The 15,340-nt window shown below is 48.0% G+C and overlaps 1 protein-coding gene across 1 annotated transcript; it reads right to left on the reverse strand.

The window, feature by feature from the left end:
• Nucleotides 1–1,557: 1,557 nt before the first annotated feature.
• Nucleotides 1,558–14,326, reverse strand: smox (spermine oxidase). Its single transcript, XM_077015604.1, has 7 exons — nucleotides 14,176–14,326; nucleotides 10,044–10,278; nucleotides 9,391–9,617; nucleotides 7,857–8,030; nucleotides 5,493–6,198; nucleotides 2,879–3,039; nucleotides 1,558–2,058 (listed from the first exon to the last, which is right to left on the reverse strand). Exons 2-7 carry the CDS (start codon nucleotides 10,249–10,251, stop codon nucleotides 1,900–1,902), a joined length of 1,635 nt encoding a protein of 544 aa, XP_076871719.1. The 5' UTR covers nucleotides 10,252–10,278; nucleotides 14,176–14,326; the 3' UTR covers nucleotides 1,558–1,899.
• Between the last annotated feature and the right edge of the window lie 1,014 nt (nucleotides 14,327–15,340).

Genomic DNA, 15,340 nt, shown 5'->3' on the forward strand with positions numbered 1-15,340 from the left:
TCCAGCCAGAGGAAGTGACTATTAACCTGTTTAAGGCTTTCATAAACCAAAAGACAAATGTTAATATTGCACTGGGGAACATCAGCAAATCACATCATCCAGCCTGCCATTTGTTTATCTTAATAAACAAACGAATAAACGTATTTTTTGGTTTTCACACACAGGGATAATCCCTCGCTTTATTCTTAAGCAATAATCAGGTTTGAATTATGGCAAAGTGGTAACACAACGTCCATCTGAAACCTGATATATTAAAATGTTTTGGTCCAGATATTATATTCTACTTTCTACTTTAATTCCACTTTAATTCACATGCTGCGGAAGTTAAAAACATATCAAACTTGACACTGGAAGTCATTACGTGGGTCCGGACCTGTGGGAACTGGTGCTGCTCGGCCCGACTGCGTCCAGGACACCAGACTGCAGGATGTGTCTTTGTCAAACCTCATGACACGGTGAGACGAATGAGACTGTGGGGAGCTTCAGCTGTACGAGAGGCTGTGACACAGCCGCTGTGTTTACCTGGTGTGAGTCTGTTTTCTGCATGTACGCCTAAACGGGAAGGGAAAGATGGCCACAAAGCTCAGAGCTTACACAACCAAGCCATCATCACTAGCTAAGCTGCATGAACATGGATCCCAAGAAAGGATTAGGAGTTAACATGACTTGCTATGTTTGTTTGTTTTTGCATATTTAATGCATTAGATGTACTTTTACCGGTTATGTATTAGCAGGAAATTGCAAGTCATCCGTTCTGTTGTTATGCTAAAAGCGTCCAGGTGAAGTGACAGTTACCTTTACACATAGCCGTAGCTGAGTAGTACTTTTGAAAATCTGTGGTGAGCATACAGTGCCATGACAAAAAAGGAACAGAATATTTCACAAATAGTTTTCAGCTGATAAAATCGGCTGTATTGTCTTGTGACTGAACGTGTCTTAGATGTAACTGGAAGACAAGCCTGACTAACAGAGGCCTACATTTTGTGCCGCACCTGCTGTACTTGCTTTCTCCAACCACAAGGAGGCGTTTACATTAAGAGTAGTCAGGTTGTTCGGGGTTTACATTTAAATGATTGAAGTACTAAAACAGTTAGGCAGATCTAAAAGATGAACATTGCATTCAAGATAATTGGAATTTGTGTTAACAACAGTAAACAGCTTATCAAATATATCATGTGTATAACCAAATACTGTGGGAACAGAGAGAACCATATGATGATTTATATAGAAATATATTTTGCTGTACTGGAAAACTTCCAAACGACAAAACTTCTACTGAACAGATGAACTTCTAGTGAACAAATAGCAGATAACCAGTAACAATAGTAGCCTGGATTACATTCCTGTGTAACATTGCTGGGTGTGTAGTAGGTATTAGTCATAAATTGCCTTTGTTATGGTGCCTGAATTTTCCCTGTTTTGGGTCAGAGTATCAGTATGAGTAACTCCATTATTACTTCTTCAGCGTGAAGTATTATTTTCATCCTGGCCGAACCGTGTGCCCGTGTGACACCAGCCCCATGTCCTTTTCCACATTAATATGCATTTATTCATTGCCATTTTTGTTTTCGTTTTAAATGACACCATTAAATACAGAAGGCACTTACAAAAGTTAAATTACAGACATGTTATAAACATATAACTTATTTAAAAATAATAACAATCAGAGAAAGATAAGAACCAGAGATGCCACCAAACTTGGCAGCCTTGTACAGTACGTCCTGTATTATCTAAATAGAGCTAATCCTACATACAGTAAAGACATTTCCATTCCGTCTTTTTCTTTGTTATTGTTATAATGCCCCTCCTACATGCCCAAACACATTTAATCAATTAGAATACAGATAGCATGAAACACACATTTCTCATCACTAGTTAGTGGTTCTCATTCCACGTTGTTTAATTCGACATGTTAGGCTTCGTGGTTTCTGCATTAAAGAGGTCGTGGTACAGCTCGATCAGACGGTTTGCTTCCCTCTGACCTGACAGCAAAGCACCATGGGTAGTGGAATAGTATTTCCTGTGTGTGGCCTCGCCAGCAAACAGCACCTGTAAAGGCTGAGGAAGTGAGAGAATGGGGGAAAACACAAGAGTATAAAAAAACAAAGAACAGAAAAGACAGGGTTAACAGCTGCGAGGGAAACTAAACCAGGTAGCCTGACCCAGTTCAGGGTAAATAAGTAAATAAATGAAAAAATAAATAGACTCAGCACAGCATTGTTCATGATTAGGGCTTAGGCTCAGGTTATTTTGAAGACCTGGCACCAGAAAAGTCATTTATGTCTGCATCACACATTTTCCTGGGCCATTCTGTGCAGTCACACTGTTCCTTTCTGCCCTGTAATTGCGTGTGTGTGTGTGTGTGTGTGTGTGTGTGTGTGTGTGTGTGTGTGTGTGTGTGTGTGTGTGTGTGTGTGTGTGTCTGCAACAGAAAGAAAGAGAGAGACGGGGAGGTCCACGCAGAGCCACGAGCTCAGGTTACAGGCTGCATGCAGTTTGCCGAGTCTCGCGTCCATGTGTCCACGTGTCTCACGTTCACGTGCCCACGAGTCTCACGTTCGCAGCATGTGTCCGCAATCTCAACAGCGCTATTCTCAAACATCAACACTCTCTCCACGGGAGCTCGCTGTCAACTCTCTCTTTCTCTCTGCTGAGCTTGTGGGAAAATGGGGGCCACCAAACACTGGGGCAAGTTAAAAATATCAGGGTTAAAAATTAAGCAGGGTTAACCTTTTCCATGGTCCCCATACCAAAATACTGTGTAGTCGGACATGTATATTTAGCGCACATCACAAGTCGCACCACTAGAGGGCGGTGCGCACTGGGGTGATGGTGAGCGCAGGGACTCGGGTCAGGTGTTGGGTGCGGACCGCCTCACCGGGGCCTTGGAGGACCTGGCGTAGGGCAGGGGCTCGGCCAGCCGCTCCACGTCGCCCCCGCTGGAGCCCACTCGGGTGAAGGAGTACGACCCACGGATGTAAGGGTTGCTGCCCCAGGACGAGCGCAGGATGCGCCTCGGCTTCGGAATGTTCTGGTTCCCTGCGGGTGGCAGAAGGTCGGGCAGGTAAACGAACGAAGCAAACTTACGGAACAGAGGGAGCCAGTCCCGGTTTAAGGAGGGTCAGAATGTAGCGTCGGTCCCAGTTTAAGGTGGATCAGAACATGGCATCAGTCCTGGTTTAGTCCTAGTGCTTGTTTCCTGTCTGGCTTGTCCAGGAATCTTGTTTTCGGCTGCAGAACCACAGAACACACTCTCTACATCTCTCAGTCACTCTCTACATCTCTCAGTCACTCTCTACATCTCTCAGTCACTCTCTACATCTCTCAGTCACTCTCTACATCTCTCAGTCACTCTCACTGTTTCCCTGCCAAAAGTCCCATTTTCCTTTAAAAACATCCAAAAAAAATTAAAAAGCTACCAAGGGACAGAAAAGCTGAAAGTTTGAGGGGAAACTGTCTGTTCCAGATCAGGCAGACTACCACCACCATCCACACACACCGTGTAACTACCACCACCATCCACACACACCGTGTAACTACCACCACCATCCACACACACCGTGTAATTACCACCACCATCCACACACACCGTGTAACTACCACCACCATCCACACACACCGTGTAATTACCACCACCATCCACACACACCGTGTAATTACCACCACCATCCACACACACCGTGTAATGACCACCACCATCCACACACATCGTGTAACTAACACCATCACTGATCAGACTACCACCACCATCCACACACACCGTGTAACTAACACCATCATTGATCAGACTACCACCACCATTCACACACACCGTGTAACTAACACCATCACTAATCACGGTCCCCAACACTTCTGTATTTGTGCATAAATGTTGTAATGCCCGAGCGGTTATCAGTCTAGGACTGAAAGATCATTCAGGTTTGAGATTTTGCATGGGAAATTGCGATGACCTAGTCACCTGAAAAGCAACAAAGCAAACATCAAAGCAAACAAATACTCTGAACTCCTCATTACGACACGGCGAGCGCAAATATCCAAGGGGCACTTGAACGCTGCATAAACACTGCGGCGACTGGGCACTGAGCCAGACATCCAAACATCTGGAGTCCTGCTTGTAGTCCCCTTTTCCACATGACTGTTTTCCACGTGAGGGTTTTGCGCTACTGTGTGGAACTCCCTCACTGATGCGTGAGCTGTAAAACTGCCTCTGAACCTTCCAGTCCTATCAGTCAGAAGAATGCCAGGATTAAAACCAATCTGACCTACGTCGACGCGACCACGGCACACGCAGGCTGTGGGAATGAGTGTGTGCAGTGAGGGACCCTTTGAACTGATTGCGTGATCTCTCCGAGAGACACCGTTGATGGAACGCGAGAGGTGTGTACTTGTGAGCCTCGACTGACGGACCTTTTTTCTCTCATTCCAAAATTCGCTCAAGCCGCCTTCATAAAAGACGTTGAGAGATCCAAACATGTGAAGATACGTCTCGTACATAAACCAAGGCTTGCTCCAACCACGTCTCTACAGCAAAGCTCTTCATCTCCGAATGGGTGGCGTTATTCGTGACAAAAGGCGGAGCTCGGTAGTCATTCGTGAAAAGAGGCGGAGCTCTATAGTCATTCATGAACAGAGGCGGAGCTCTATAGTCATTCATGAACAGAGGCGGAGCTCTGTAGTTATTAGTGGAAGACAAAACCTGCAAACACTAGGCACACGCAGGTGAATACTCTTAATATGTGTACGCATGTACAAAACTGCATTTGATGGCTGTCAACTCTGGTCAGCCCAACAGTGCTGTAAGTGTTGCCACTGTAAGCCTAATCAGCCTTTTTAACAGCCTTGAGTAAAGTCTCTTCTACACAGCAGCAGCTCTCAATACCTTCCATTACTGCGCCACTTATGCCCACAAATCACGGCTTATACAACGTATATCAGAGGTGAGCGGTGGGCGGAGCCCTGTGCTGACCGGCCGATGAGAAGATGATCGGGGCCCCGCCCCCTAATACAATGGGTGAGTCACTGTGCAGTAATGGCAGCTCAGGTAAGCGTGAAGGCCCTACAGGGAGTAAACTGTGAGCTCACACCCGCATCACCGGCCAAGGTGAAAGGAGAAGGAGTGACGTGTGGTGAGTCACCGTGTGCTGGCGGGGGAGCGGGGAGTGAAGCGGGGTGATTAGCAGCGGAGTCATATTAATGTAACGCAGTAATGCAGTAATTAACGCTGCCTCATATCTTAATAACGGAGGATGCTCTTCACAGTACATTTATGAATGTGTGCTAAACACTCCACACTCCACTCTAATCCTGACAGACACACACACACCCAAAGACACACACAGCCCAAAGACACACACACCTACACCTATCCCTGTTTTGTGCATAAACACAGCATAAACATTAGATAAAGTGTCCTATAAACACAACACAACACACACACACACACACACACACACACACACACACACACACACACACACACACAGTATTCGGACCTGTGAACTTGCGCAGCAGTTCGGCGCACGTCTCCGCCACGGTCTCGTCGTCGCAGCGCTCCATGTGCAGGGCCTCGTCACCGCAGATCCATCCGCTCAGCACGTGGCCGTAGCGCTCGGGCGGGTACAGCACGTCGAAGCTGCACACCTTGCGGTACCAGAGCTCGCCGGGGTACGCCGGGCTCTCCAGCTGCGCCTCGTCCTCCCACACGAACTGGATGCTGTTGCACTCGGTGCTCCAGAAGGGCTCGGCAAACTCCAGGAAGATCTTGTCGGTGGTGCTGATGCCGAGCTTCTCCACCGCCTGCGCCTTGTCGCGGGGCAGGCCCGGCGAGAACAGGCCCTCGTGCGCCTTCTTCAGCACGCCCAGCGAGGCGGTCACCACCACGTGCTCGGCGGCCAGCCACTCGCCGTCCTCGCACTCCACCCGCACCGGCGCCACCCACCGCCGCTCCTGGTTGTGGTCGGCACGGCGGGGGCCGTTGTCCTCCCCCTCGGCCTCCTGGGAGCTGTAGTTCCAGTGCACCCGGCGCACGGCCTTGCCCAATCGCAGCACGTGCCCGGGCAGGCCCTGTGCCAGCAGCTCCACCACCCTGATGAAGCCCCCCGGGATGATGTGGTGCGCTCCAGGGATCTCCGTCCACTCCCCGAACTCACTCAGGGACACCTCGTCCATGCTGGGAGAGCTACTCTCACAGCTCTCCACCTGAGACCCCCCCCCACACACACACACACACATATGGGTATATACCGATACATTCTGTTACAATGGCACATGTCTACAAGCCGACACCCACACATGGTGAATACAAACACTGGACTGTTTAACTTAGATCTATTAATAATGTCACCACTATTCCTCTGCCATGACTGCAGACAATGGACTACACAGTTGCAGAAAAGCATGAGAAGAACCAGTGGACACAAGTCTGCTTTCCTCTGCCTCTCTTCGCTCTGTCACGGGCACCATCACAAGGCCTTGTCTCCTCTGTTTTACGTCTATTATACATTTCATGAAATCTGTCATGCGTGACAGTTAAATGAATTGGCAAAGCGTACAAAGCAGAGAGGAGTGTTAGGAGAAGAGGAGAAAGATGAGGGAATGGGAGGATGACTGTGTGTGTGTGTGTGTGTGTGTGTGTGTGTGTGTGTGTGTGTGTGTGCATACTCCTGCATGTCTCAGGAATGAGAACAAACTCGTAATATCTCGACAGCCCCGGTGATTTGGCAATTACATTAATTCATAAATGGCCATTAAACAGCTTCAGCAGATCCAGAATACAGCTGTTTTCACATGGAGTCCTTTCACCAGGAGCAGAAGAAACAAACTCAACACCTCCGTTCTTAAACCCACTTACACACTTGACTTCAAGCTATTATTACTAGGCTCTAAATTGTTTAATAGTGTAGAACCAGTGTATGTATCTGGTATGCGATAGTGTTATGGGCCGAACAGAATTCTCAGAGTCCGTAAGTGCAGGCCCCGGTGAAGGGACGGCATTTAGCTAAACCTGATGTCGGAAAATATTAAAAAGGGCACAAATCTAGTTTTTAATTGTAAAGTGTAAGTGTTCTCATTCAGCTCAGTTTAAACCCTGCTCCCGCAGCTCGGCTCTGTTACCTTAAGAGTCCTTGCATTTCTTCATTTTATGCCATTTTTAAATAATATTTGTTTAAATGTATTTTATCCTTATATATATTTAAATTTTCATTGCATTTATTTGAATAGCTTTAGTAATTTTTTTTTTTTTACTTCATTTTAGTGCATTTCTTTATGAGTGTTTTTTTTTCTACAAAAACCCTCCTAAGGTGACAGGAATCAGGATGTAATAACATTTATTATTCTTCTATGACTATTTAAAGAACTTTAGCCTGATGCTGTGTATAAAAAGTGCTACACAAATAAACCGTCTTGCCTTGCCTAGCCTAAAACACAGCAGGAGGTCACATAATTTTATTCTCCCTAAATCAGCCCCAAACCAGTTCAAACCAGTCTGAACCAGTTCAGGCCATAGCCATTTTCTGAGAGCTCGCGGGGAACAGGCAGGAGATGTGAGCTGTGCTTTGCTTCGTTTTAGAGGGCCACTCGGCCTTGTTTTTGCAGCCTCCCCTAAATCATCCATCTTCTGATTTAACGGGTTTGAAACAAAGCCCCCCCCACCCCACCCCCACCCATCAGAACTGTAAATCTAAGCAGTGTCAGCCGAAGGTTAGAAACAAATGTCTTGCAAGTGAAACATCTAAAACAAACGATTAAAGCGTCGTTAGGTGATCAGCCTTTGCTACACGTTCTATTGGAACGTCTTGCGGGCGGCTCCGGTGCCGTCGGGTCGGGCGGTGGTAGCGAGTGTCTGGATGACACACCTTGAGGTACTGCTGCAACATGGAGAGCTTGAGCTTCTTGGTGCTCTCCGAGTCGTCCGGATCCAGCGTGATCTTCTTGCGCACCAGGTCACGCGTGAAGATGCCCACGCTGTTCTTGCTCTCCGCGCCCACGGGCTTCCCGTTCTGGAAAAACTCTTGAGTCAGCTCATACACCTGCAGGCGGCCAGTGGGATCGAGAGAGAGAGAGAGAGAGGGAGAGAGAGGGAGAGGGAGAGAGGGAGGGGGGCAAGAGATAAGTAAATTAATAACATGGTATTTTGTTACATCATCAAGCCAAGGGTCTGTCTAAACTCCAGAAGTGGTCTTGAATTCATTATCCACTATGGATGGAATCCGTTAGCACACAGGCAATCAGCCAATTAAATCCCTAAGGGGTTCGCAGGGGACCACTGTACACTGTGATACGTAGATAATCGCAGACAGATGGAGGGAGAAAGAGAGAAAAACAAAGCGGAGGGATCACGGAGAGGTAACTCGGCAACAGACGTCGCTCGGGCGCAGGGGAGCCGGGTCTGTATGGAAAGACTCACGTGAACGAGCAGGCGCCTCACGTGAGAGCCACGCTGTCATAAGACCGACCGAGCCATACACGCAGCAGAAAAACCCGACCCGGCGCCGCTCCCCACTCTGCTGATCCGGCCGCTTCCTGTAACCGCACATATGTCTGAAGCCCACGAGCCAGCACTGCAGAGCCGTGGCGGAACGCAATCATTGGCCCCGTAAGTTTCCCAAACGAGCAGACCGCAGACTCAAACAAATCACACGGAGATCTCTGGACCCACACAATGACCTAAGATCACGCGATTACCTCACCTCCTGGACGTGAACGCAGGCCTGTGGTGTTACCCAACACGGTGTGTACGCTCACGCAGAAGGGCACTGCTCTCACTGCCTGATAACCTACGTGAACGCTGGTCACCAGGTCCTACAGATATACCGACGACATACGTGCACAGCTGAGCTGATTGCACAGCTCTCTGATGCCACGTTTAAGAGCTCAGAATCCACTTCCAGGTCCCTGCTTCGTAAGTGCCGGGGCTGACCGCTTTGAAGTGCACTATTAATCAAGCAAGGTCTGATGAAGGAAATGTGCGGAGGGGGAAAAAACAGCAGTGGCCAGCAAAACCACGCAGGCTGCCGTCAAACCCTCTGGTGACTAGGCAGGCGAAGAAAAAAACCAATGCCACGCATGTTGTCCAAACACGTATGTAACGCAGTAAAGAGCTACAGATCCCTCTGACACGTCATGGCTCAAGCTGATTTGGGCCTGGTTTGGGATTCATGTTGTACTACCTCATCTAAAAGGCACAGTACAGACTGACCCGCCAGGACTTTAGCAGAATTTCCTGGAACTTATCATGAGAATTAGACTCAGTTACTGGGAGGCACTGGTGAAACTGAATGCCTGTGCAACACCAAACTGGAAATACTGAACGCCGTTTCGACTTGGCTCAGCGTGTCAGGGAAATGGAACCTCCGCCTGAAGACCCCAGCAGATCCACCTCAACCCCACCTCGTTGTACAGGTCACTGAACTCCTCCACCAGGTCTTTGGGGATGCGCTGGCCGCTGTTGGTCTGGTAGTGGGCCACACCGTTCCTGGTGTAGAGGCTGATGCGACCCACGCTGCGCTCCTCCTCCGTGGTCTGCTCCAGGAGACCACTGTCCTCCGCCAAGTGGTAGATAGGGTTACCGTTGGCGCCATGGATCCAGGTAGCTCCAAGCTCTAAGGTGGCTTTACCTGGGGGGGGGGGGGGGGGGGGGGGGGGGGGGGGGGGGGGGGTTGGGGGGATGGGTGAAGAGAAAGGACTATTACATGCAGACAAGGGCTTTCAGACACAATCACCCTCCAAAGTAAGATGCAATCAGAGGGTGTATCAGTGTATTCTCTGAGGATTTTAATTGATCTGTAGTTAAACACCAAACAAATTGATGCAATCACCACAAAACACACAGTCTACAAATTCAGACTGCTTATGTAATAATAAAACACATTCATCATTATAAGTGGCCTCAATACATTAGCTGTGCTAATTTACTAGTTGAATGAATATACGCAAAAAAAATATTTAAACCTAACTAACTTGGATTCATTACAACAACAATAATCCCTTCTGCTGAATGTCTGTGTTGGGTGAACCGGCTGTAGGTGCTGGGGGGGGCTCACCAAACTGGACGCTTTGCACTCTGCCTCCGATGCGATCCGAGGCCTCTAGGACCGTGACATTGGTGAAGCCGTTCTCCAGGAGGGTTTTGGCAGCAGCCAGTCCAGCCAAGCCCGCCCCGATCACTACTATTCGCGGTTGTCCGTGCCTTCGTAAGCCACTACTAAGCGGATCATCAGTGCTGTCTGACGATATTTCACAACTTTGCATGCCGTCCGAGCTCCTCTAGTGTGGGACCTGAGGGAGGAGAGGGTGAGAGAGAGACGCTGACGATGGAGGTTGCTTGGGAGTGCTAAGACAAAGTGAACCGCAGTACGTCCTCACGCCTGCGGTTCAAAACACCCCCCCCCCCCATCCAGGGCCTTTCATGACATCAAGGCATTCCGAGAATAGAAGGTCACATGTCACATCTCTCGTGTTTGGGAAGAGGGTCGTCCTGTTCCGCCGGACGAAGTGGATATCCGAATATTACCTTTGCGTTTCAGATTTTTCAGTTTAGATTTTTTGGTGCGTAACAGAGGACGGGTCTCTTTAAACAAAAAGCTTTCTGCTATTGGTGGTTTATGTGCAGAAGAAAACGCGGTGCGCTCTGGTCATGCTTACTGTATGGAATTCACAAGCGCTCCCTCCAAGATCAGCACTTGCACCGCCGTTACGCTCCCCGAGAAAACCTTTCCACCTGCCCCAAGGCAGCCGAAGGAAGGGAGGTGTCCGCAGTGGAAAGACGAAATGAGAACCATTTTCCTACGGCAGTCTCGCTGAAGGCTGTTATTGTCCAGCAGACTAATCTGAGCTGCAGGCAGAAAACTCCCCTTTCATCAGCAGGCTGGGGCCGAGCAGCAGCCCGTGATACACTCAGCCCGGCACACACACACACACACACACACACACACACACACACACACACACACACACACACACACACACGAGCTTTGCACCCAACTGTGGGAGAGGGCACAGGCGGAGTGTAGCCATTCCCTCCAGGAGCACCACATGGACGAGGGAGATGTAACTACGAGGGCCACTGTAGACCCCTCAGACGGGACGTGAATGGCTCTCAGACGCTGGATCGTACAGGCCGCATGTTTCTGCAGAGAGGCTGAAGCACTAGGGCCCTTGACACACTCGCACAGGACCACACACTCAGGAGTACTGCATCAGCACGTGGGTTACTAACCCACCAATAAAAGATATTATTACTAACCTACCAATAACCCACTTCAGTGCCTTGTTTTAAGTGAAATTTGAGCTTTGTTCTAAGTTTTTTAAAGAAAAATAAGAATTATTACTGTTTAATATATTACTGGCCCGATGCTGGTTACATAAACAGTATTAGAATGCTGTATTAGAATGTAAGGCAACCTTGACTCAGAATAAAACATTAAGATCTTTACAATGTAACTTAGACACACTGCATGCCTACAGCTATAAATATTTTATTAAATCCTTCTTTAACTATACAGAATGAACTGGTGTTAAATGGAGGCCAACCTAAAAATGAAGAAAAAATAAGAAAATAAAAACCGAAATGCTCTTTCATAGCTTGTGGCCCTGACCGACTCTTACAAAACAAACCAATCTGGGAGACCAAAGGCAGCCATTCAGTTACTGTAGAGCTGTACAACCACTATTGTAATAGCGAAGTCTTATCTGTCGTAATAAAGCTTTACTGGGCTTTACGGGGCTTTACACAAAGAGGCCAGCCAGAAATCTCTCAGCAGGTGGCCAACAGCTAACACAACAAATGGATCTGCAAAAAAAGAAATAAATAAGACAAAATTGTCTGTTTTCTACATGTCCACAAAGCCCCACTGCCCAGTGGCAGATCCCGCCGTAACTGTTGCAAGTCACTCTTTTATGTGGTTCTGAGACCAGAGTCTTTCAATGTACAGAAGTTGTAACTGGTATGGAGAACTGATCCCAGATCAAGGGCACTTTTCATTCTGCCCCTGATGGTGGGGCAGCTTCTGGAAGAGGATCTTGGCGTGGCAGGAGGGTGAGACCTCAACAGGGTGTCCGCACCTTTGTTCTGTTCGCCGAACAGCGTTTAGTCGTTTTTTTTTTCTCATTACAGAACGCACGACTTCTAAGTCCATCCCGAGGCGCCTCACGTGAGCACGGGGAAGCGAGGAGACCCGGACTGTGGTCACCATGCGCCCATAACCGGGAGGAAGGAGATCCAGGTGCTTCGGTGGTCCCAGAAGGCACGTGTCTGCGGCACACCCAGACGTGACTGATTACATCAGCACGCGGCACACGCAGGCACCTCGTTCTCATCAGAGACGTCAGAGGATGTGGTTGGAGAGCTACAACACGTTACACACACAGGATGGGGGAAAAAAACCAAACTCATTTACGCTCACACATGTTCTGTCTCCTCTTATGACGCCGGGAAGAGGAAACTCAATATAGAAAACAGCTCTCCCCGATCTTTCACCCTGGACTAGGGTAGGTGGTCCATCCTTGAACAGAGGGCGCGGGGGTGTCACATCATCCCGACCAACATCCTGCGTGCGCTGTCACTACTAGCAGGTGCGGTGAGCTCTTGGGTTCACATCTGCAGTGGTGGGTGCCCACAGACCGAGAAGGGAAGTAAACAGAGAAGTGAAACCGGACTCAACAGGCTGGGCGACCATCTGAGGTCAGGACTGCGTTTTCTATAAACAGGCTGCGTTCCGTGGGGGCCAAGCCGAAACGTCTTGAGAACAATACTTATACAAGGCACCATGTTTAAGGCAAGCGTGCCGATCTCAGATCTGAGATCTTAATCTCAAAGAGTGTTGTTGGAAACACCGTTTCTGTACAACTGCTATTCCTGGATTGTGTCCATGTTCAGTGGTCACAGATTAAGAGACAACTGAGGTGTGTGTGTGTGTGTGTGTGTGTGTGTGTGTGTGTGTGTGTGTGTGTGTGTGTGTGTGTGTGTGTGTGTGTGTGACCTCCCGCATCCTCCACACAGCTGATGCCCTTCCAGGAAGCGGCCGTGGAGAGTCTCATGGGCATTGACACCCACTCACACACCTCCCCACTCTGCTCCTGGGCCCAGGCGAAGACTCCCTCCCCGCGGCAGTTACCAGCACGCCCCGAGGAACCCTTAGTGACAAGCCATTTCCGAACTTTCAAAGCTGCCCAGTGCACTGGGACCCATGCCCACTCTCTCTCTCTCTCTCTCTCTCTCTCTCTCTCTCTCTCTATCTCCATCTCTCACTTGCACACATACACAAACATATTACCTCTGTCTCTACCCAGATGTGTAGAAGAGGAATACAGAATACTCAGTGTAAGAAGAGTGTGTATGTGAGTGAATGAGAGGAGAGAGAGAGAGAGAGAGAGAGAGAGAGAGATAAGTTGTCCTGAATGTGTACTGTGCTCCAGGTCTAGAGAGTAAAAACATGTTTCTGAATGTAATGCAAAAGTGTACAAAAGTCCAAGCAGCCACAGGAGACAGCATCTGATGTGGCTTTCGGGTTGTAATTCATTTCAGTTTATACCGATCTTACTGTACTCAAATGACAAAGAAAAATACTTCTTTTCCGGCAGTAAGACTGTGAGATGATGGGGTGAAATATTTTTGTACGTCTTGTTGGCCCCTCGTGAAACGTTTGGTGTAACTGCGGTACACACCAGTGTGAGTGTGTAGAAGTTTGGTGCTCAGACAAAAGACGCGAGCGCGAGCCCATCCAGTGGAAGTAGCAGTGCCACGTAAGAGTTCTACAGCCTGCACCAAGTGCATTTACATTACAACCAGGGGGAGTACAGGCGGAAAATACAGTACATAGTAACCTTGTTATTTAGACAAATTATATTCTATAGACAAATAGTGCATTTGCTCAAATTACAAAACAGCGCATTTTTACAGCGCACGAGATGCAGGTGAAATAATTGCCCTCAAAGAGAAACATGCACAGCGCAATAAAATTAATCAACCGAATACAACATGAAATAAAACAGTCAAAATAAATAAAAACAGACGCAGTACGGCTGACACTAAAGAACGGGAACGCGAGGACTGAGTGTAAACAGCTGCGAGTCGGTTTTGTTTACTTGTCCGGGTCTTTACCGTCCCCGTTACAGCCCCGTTACGAGGTAAACAGGGACGACACGCCGCATCGTGTGGCTGTAAAATCTCGTTACCTGACTCCGTTCGTCTTCAGCGTTGAACCGAGGAGCGCTCCTCTTTGTGCTGCCCTCGTCTCCGAGTGCGATCGGTGTTTATGTGCCAGAACCAGCAGTAGCCAGTTCCTCCGTGGCGCTGCCTCCTCGCTGAATATATATGAGTGACGGTGACGTAGCAGCGCGAGGCTGCGCGCGCTCAGCCCTGCGCACCAGTGCCCCGCGCGCCTGCAGGCGCTTTCCGTGCAGCGAGGGAGGAGGATGCGGACGCTTTAGAAGCGTGAACTTTGATATGACCAGTCGTATAACGAATGCGTTTAAATACAAAGAGAAACGTTTCTTTTTAAAGTTGCATAGCAGAAATATTATGCATTGTTGTTGGACTGATTTTTAGAAATTCACCAGTCAAACAAGTTATGCTCTTGTCATCTAGAGATATCCCTGGATATTGGTGTTAATCCAGAGGTGCAGCATGTTACTCACGTAATGAACGTGTTGGTCCTGCTGGGGTGTAACGTCTGGTATTTCTGCAATTTTTTATTGTAAGTGCGCGAATAGGCCTATTTTAAAGAGGACTACACGTTATTTGCGAATGGTATGTGAGCTCGCTCTGTGATCTGTTGCGCTTAGCGTCTTTCTTGTGGTGAAAAGGGAGGCTAACTTTATCAGAGCAGCGATTTGTTTTCTGCTGAAACCGCAAACCTACTTGTGAAACCTCTAAGAAGAAACGCCTGAAATCTGCCCCCCCCCCAGTCACATGTTGTAAGATTTAACTAAGGACATGAGGCTTAGTTGCACAGTGCATTTTGACATTATTCTGAGTGAAGAAACGTCTATAAAAATAAATAACAATAAATAAAAAGGCGACTCAAAAAATTTACCAAACCGTGTACTTGAGATATATGCTTATGCTTTTATTTAAAAAAAAATCTATTTTAAGTTAAACACAACAGCAGATCAAATGTATGGATCCAACGTCAGCTGTTCGGACCACAGAGTCTCTTGTGGTCTTCAAACGTAGACTGAAAAATCACATGTGTGTTAAGTACTTATGACCAGAGAGCACTTGTCTTTTTTCTTTAAATTGTATGTTTATTTGCACTTCTATGTATCATTTTTTAATTCCTGTTGTTTACTTGCAATACCGGGTGATGGCATTGGTTCCTGTCGTTTAGTAGTGGTCTGG

Source organism: Brachyhypopomus gauderio, chromosome 1, assembly GCF_052324685.1.
Source record: "Brachyhypopomus gauderio isolate BG-103 chromosome 1, BGAUD_0.2, whole genome shotgun sequence".
In the NCBI taxonomy this organism is placed as follows: Eukaryota; Metazoa; Chordata; class Actinopteri; order Gymnotiformes; family Hypopomidae; genus Brachyhypopomus; species Brachyhypopomus gauderio.

Excerpts from the sequence above, each read along its gene's own strand:
- smox (XM_077015604.1), bottom strand. The coding sequence starts at position 10,251 with ATGCAAAGTTGTGAAATATCGTCAGACAGCACTGATGATCCGCTTAGT. Across the intron at positions 8,031-9,390 it reads TCAGTGACCTGTACAACGAG|GTGTATGAGCTGACTCAAGA; the intron begins GTGGGGTTGAGG and ends GGCCGCCTGCAG. Across the intron at positions 3,040-5,492 it reads ACTGCTGCGCAAGTTCACAG|GGAACCAGAACATTCCGAAG; the intron begins GTCCGAATACTG and ends TGCCACCCGCAG.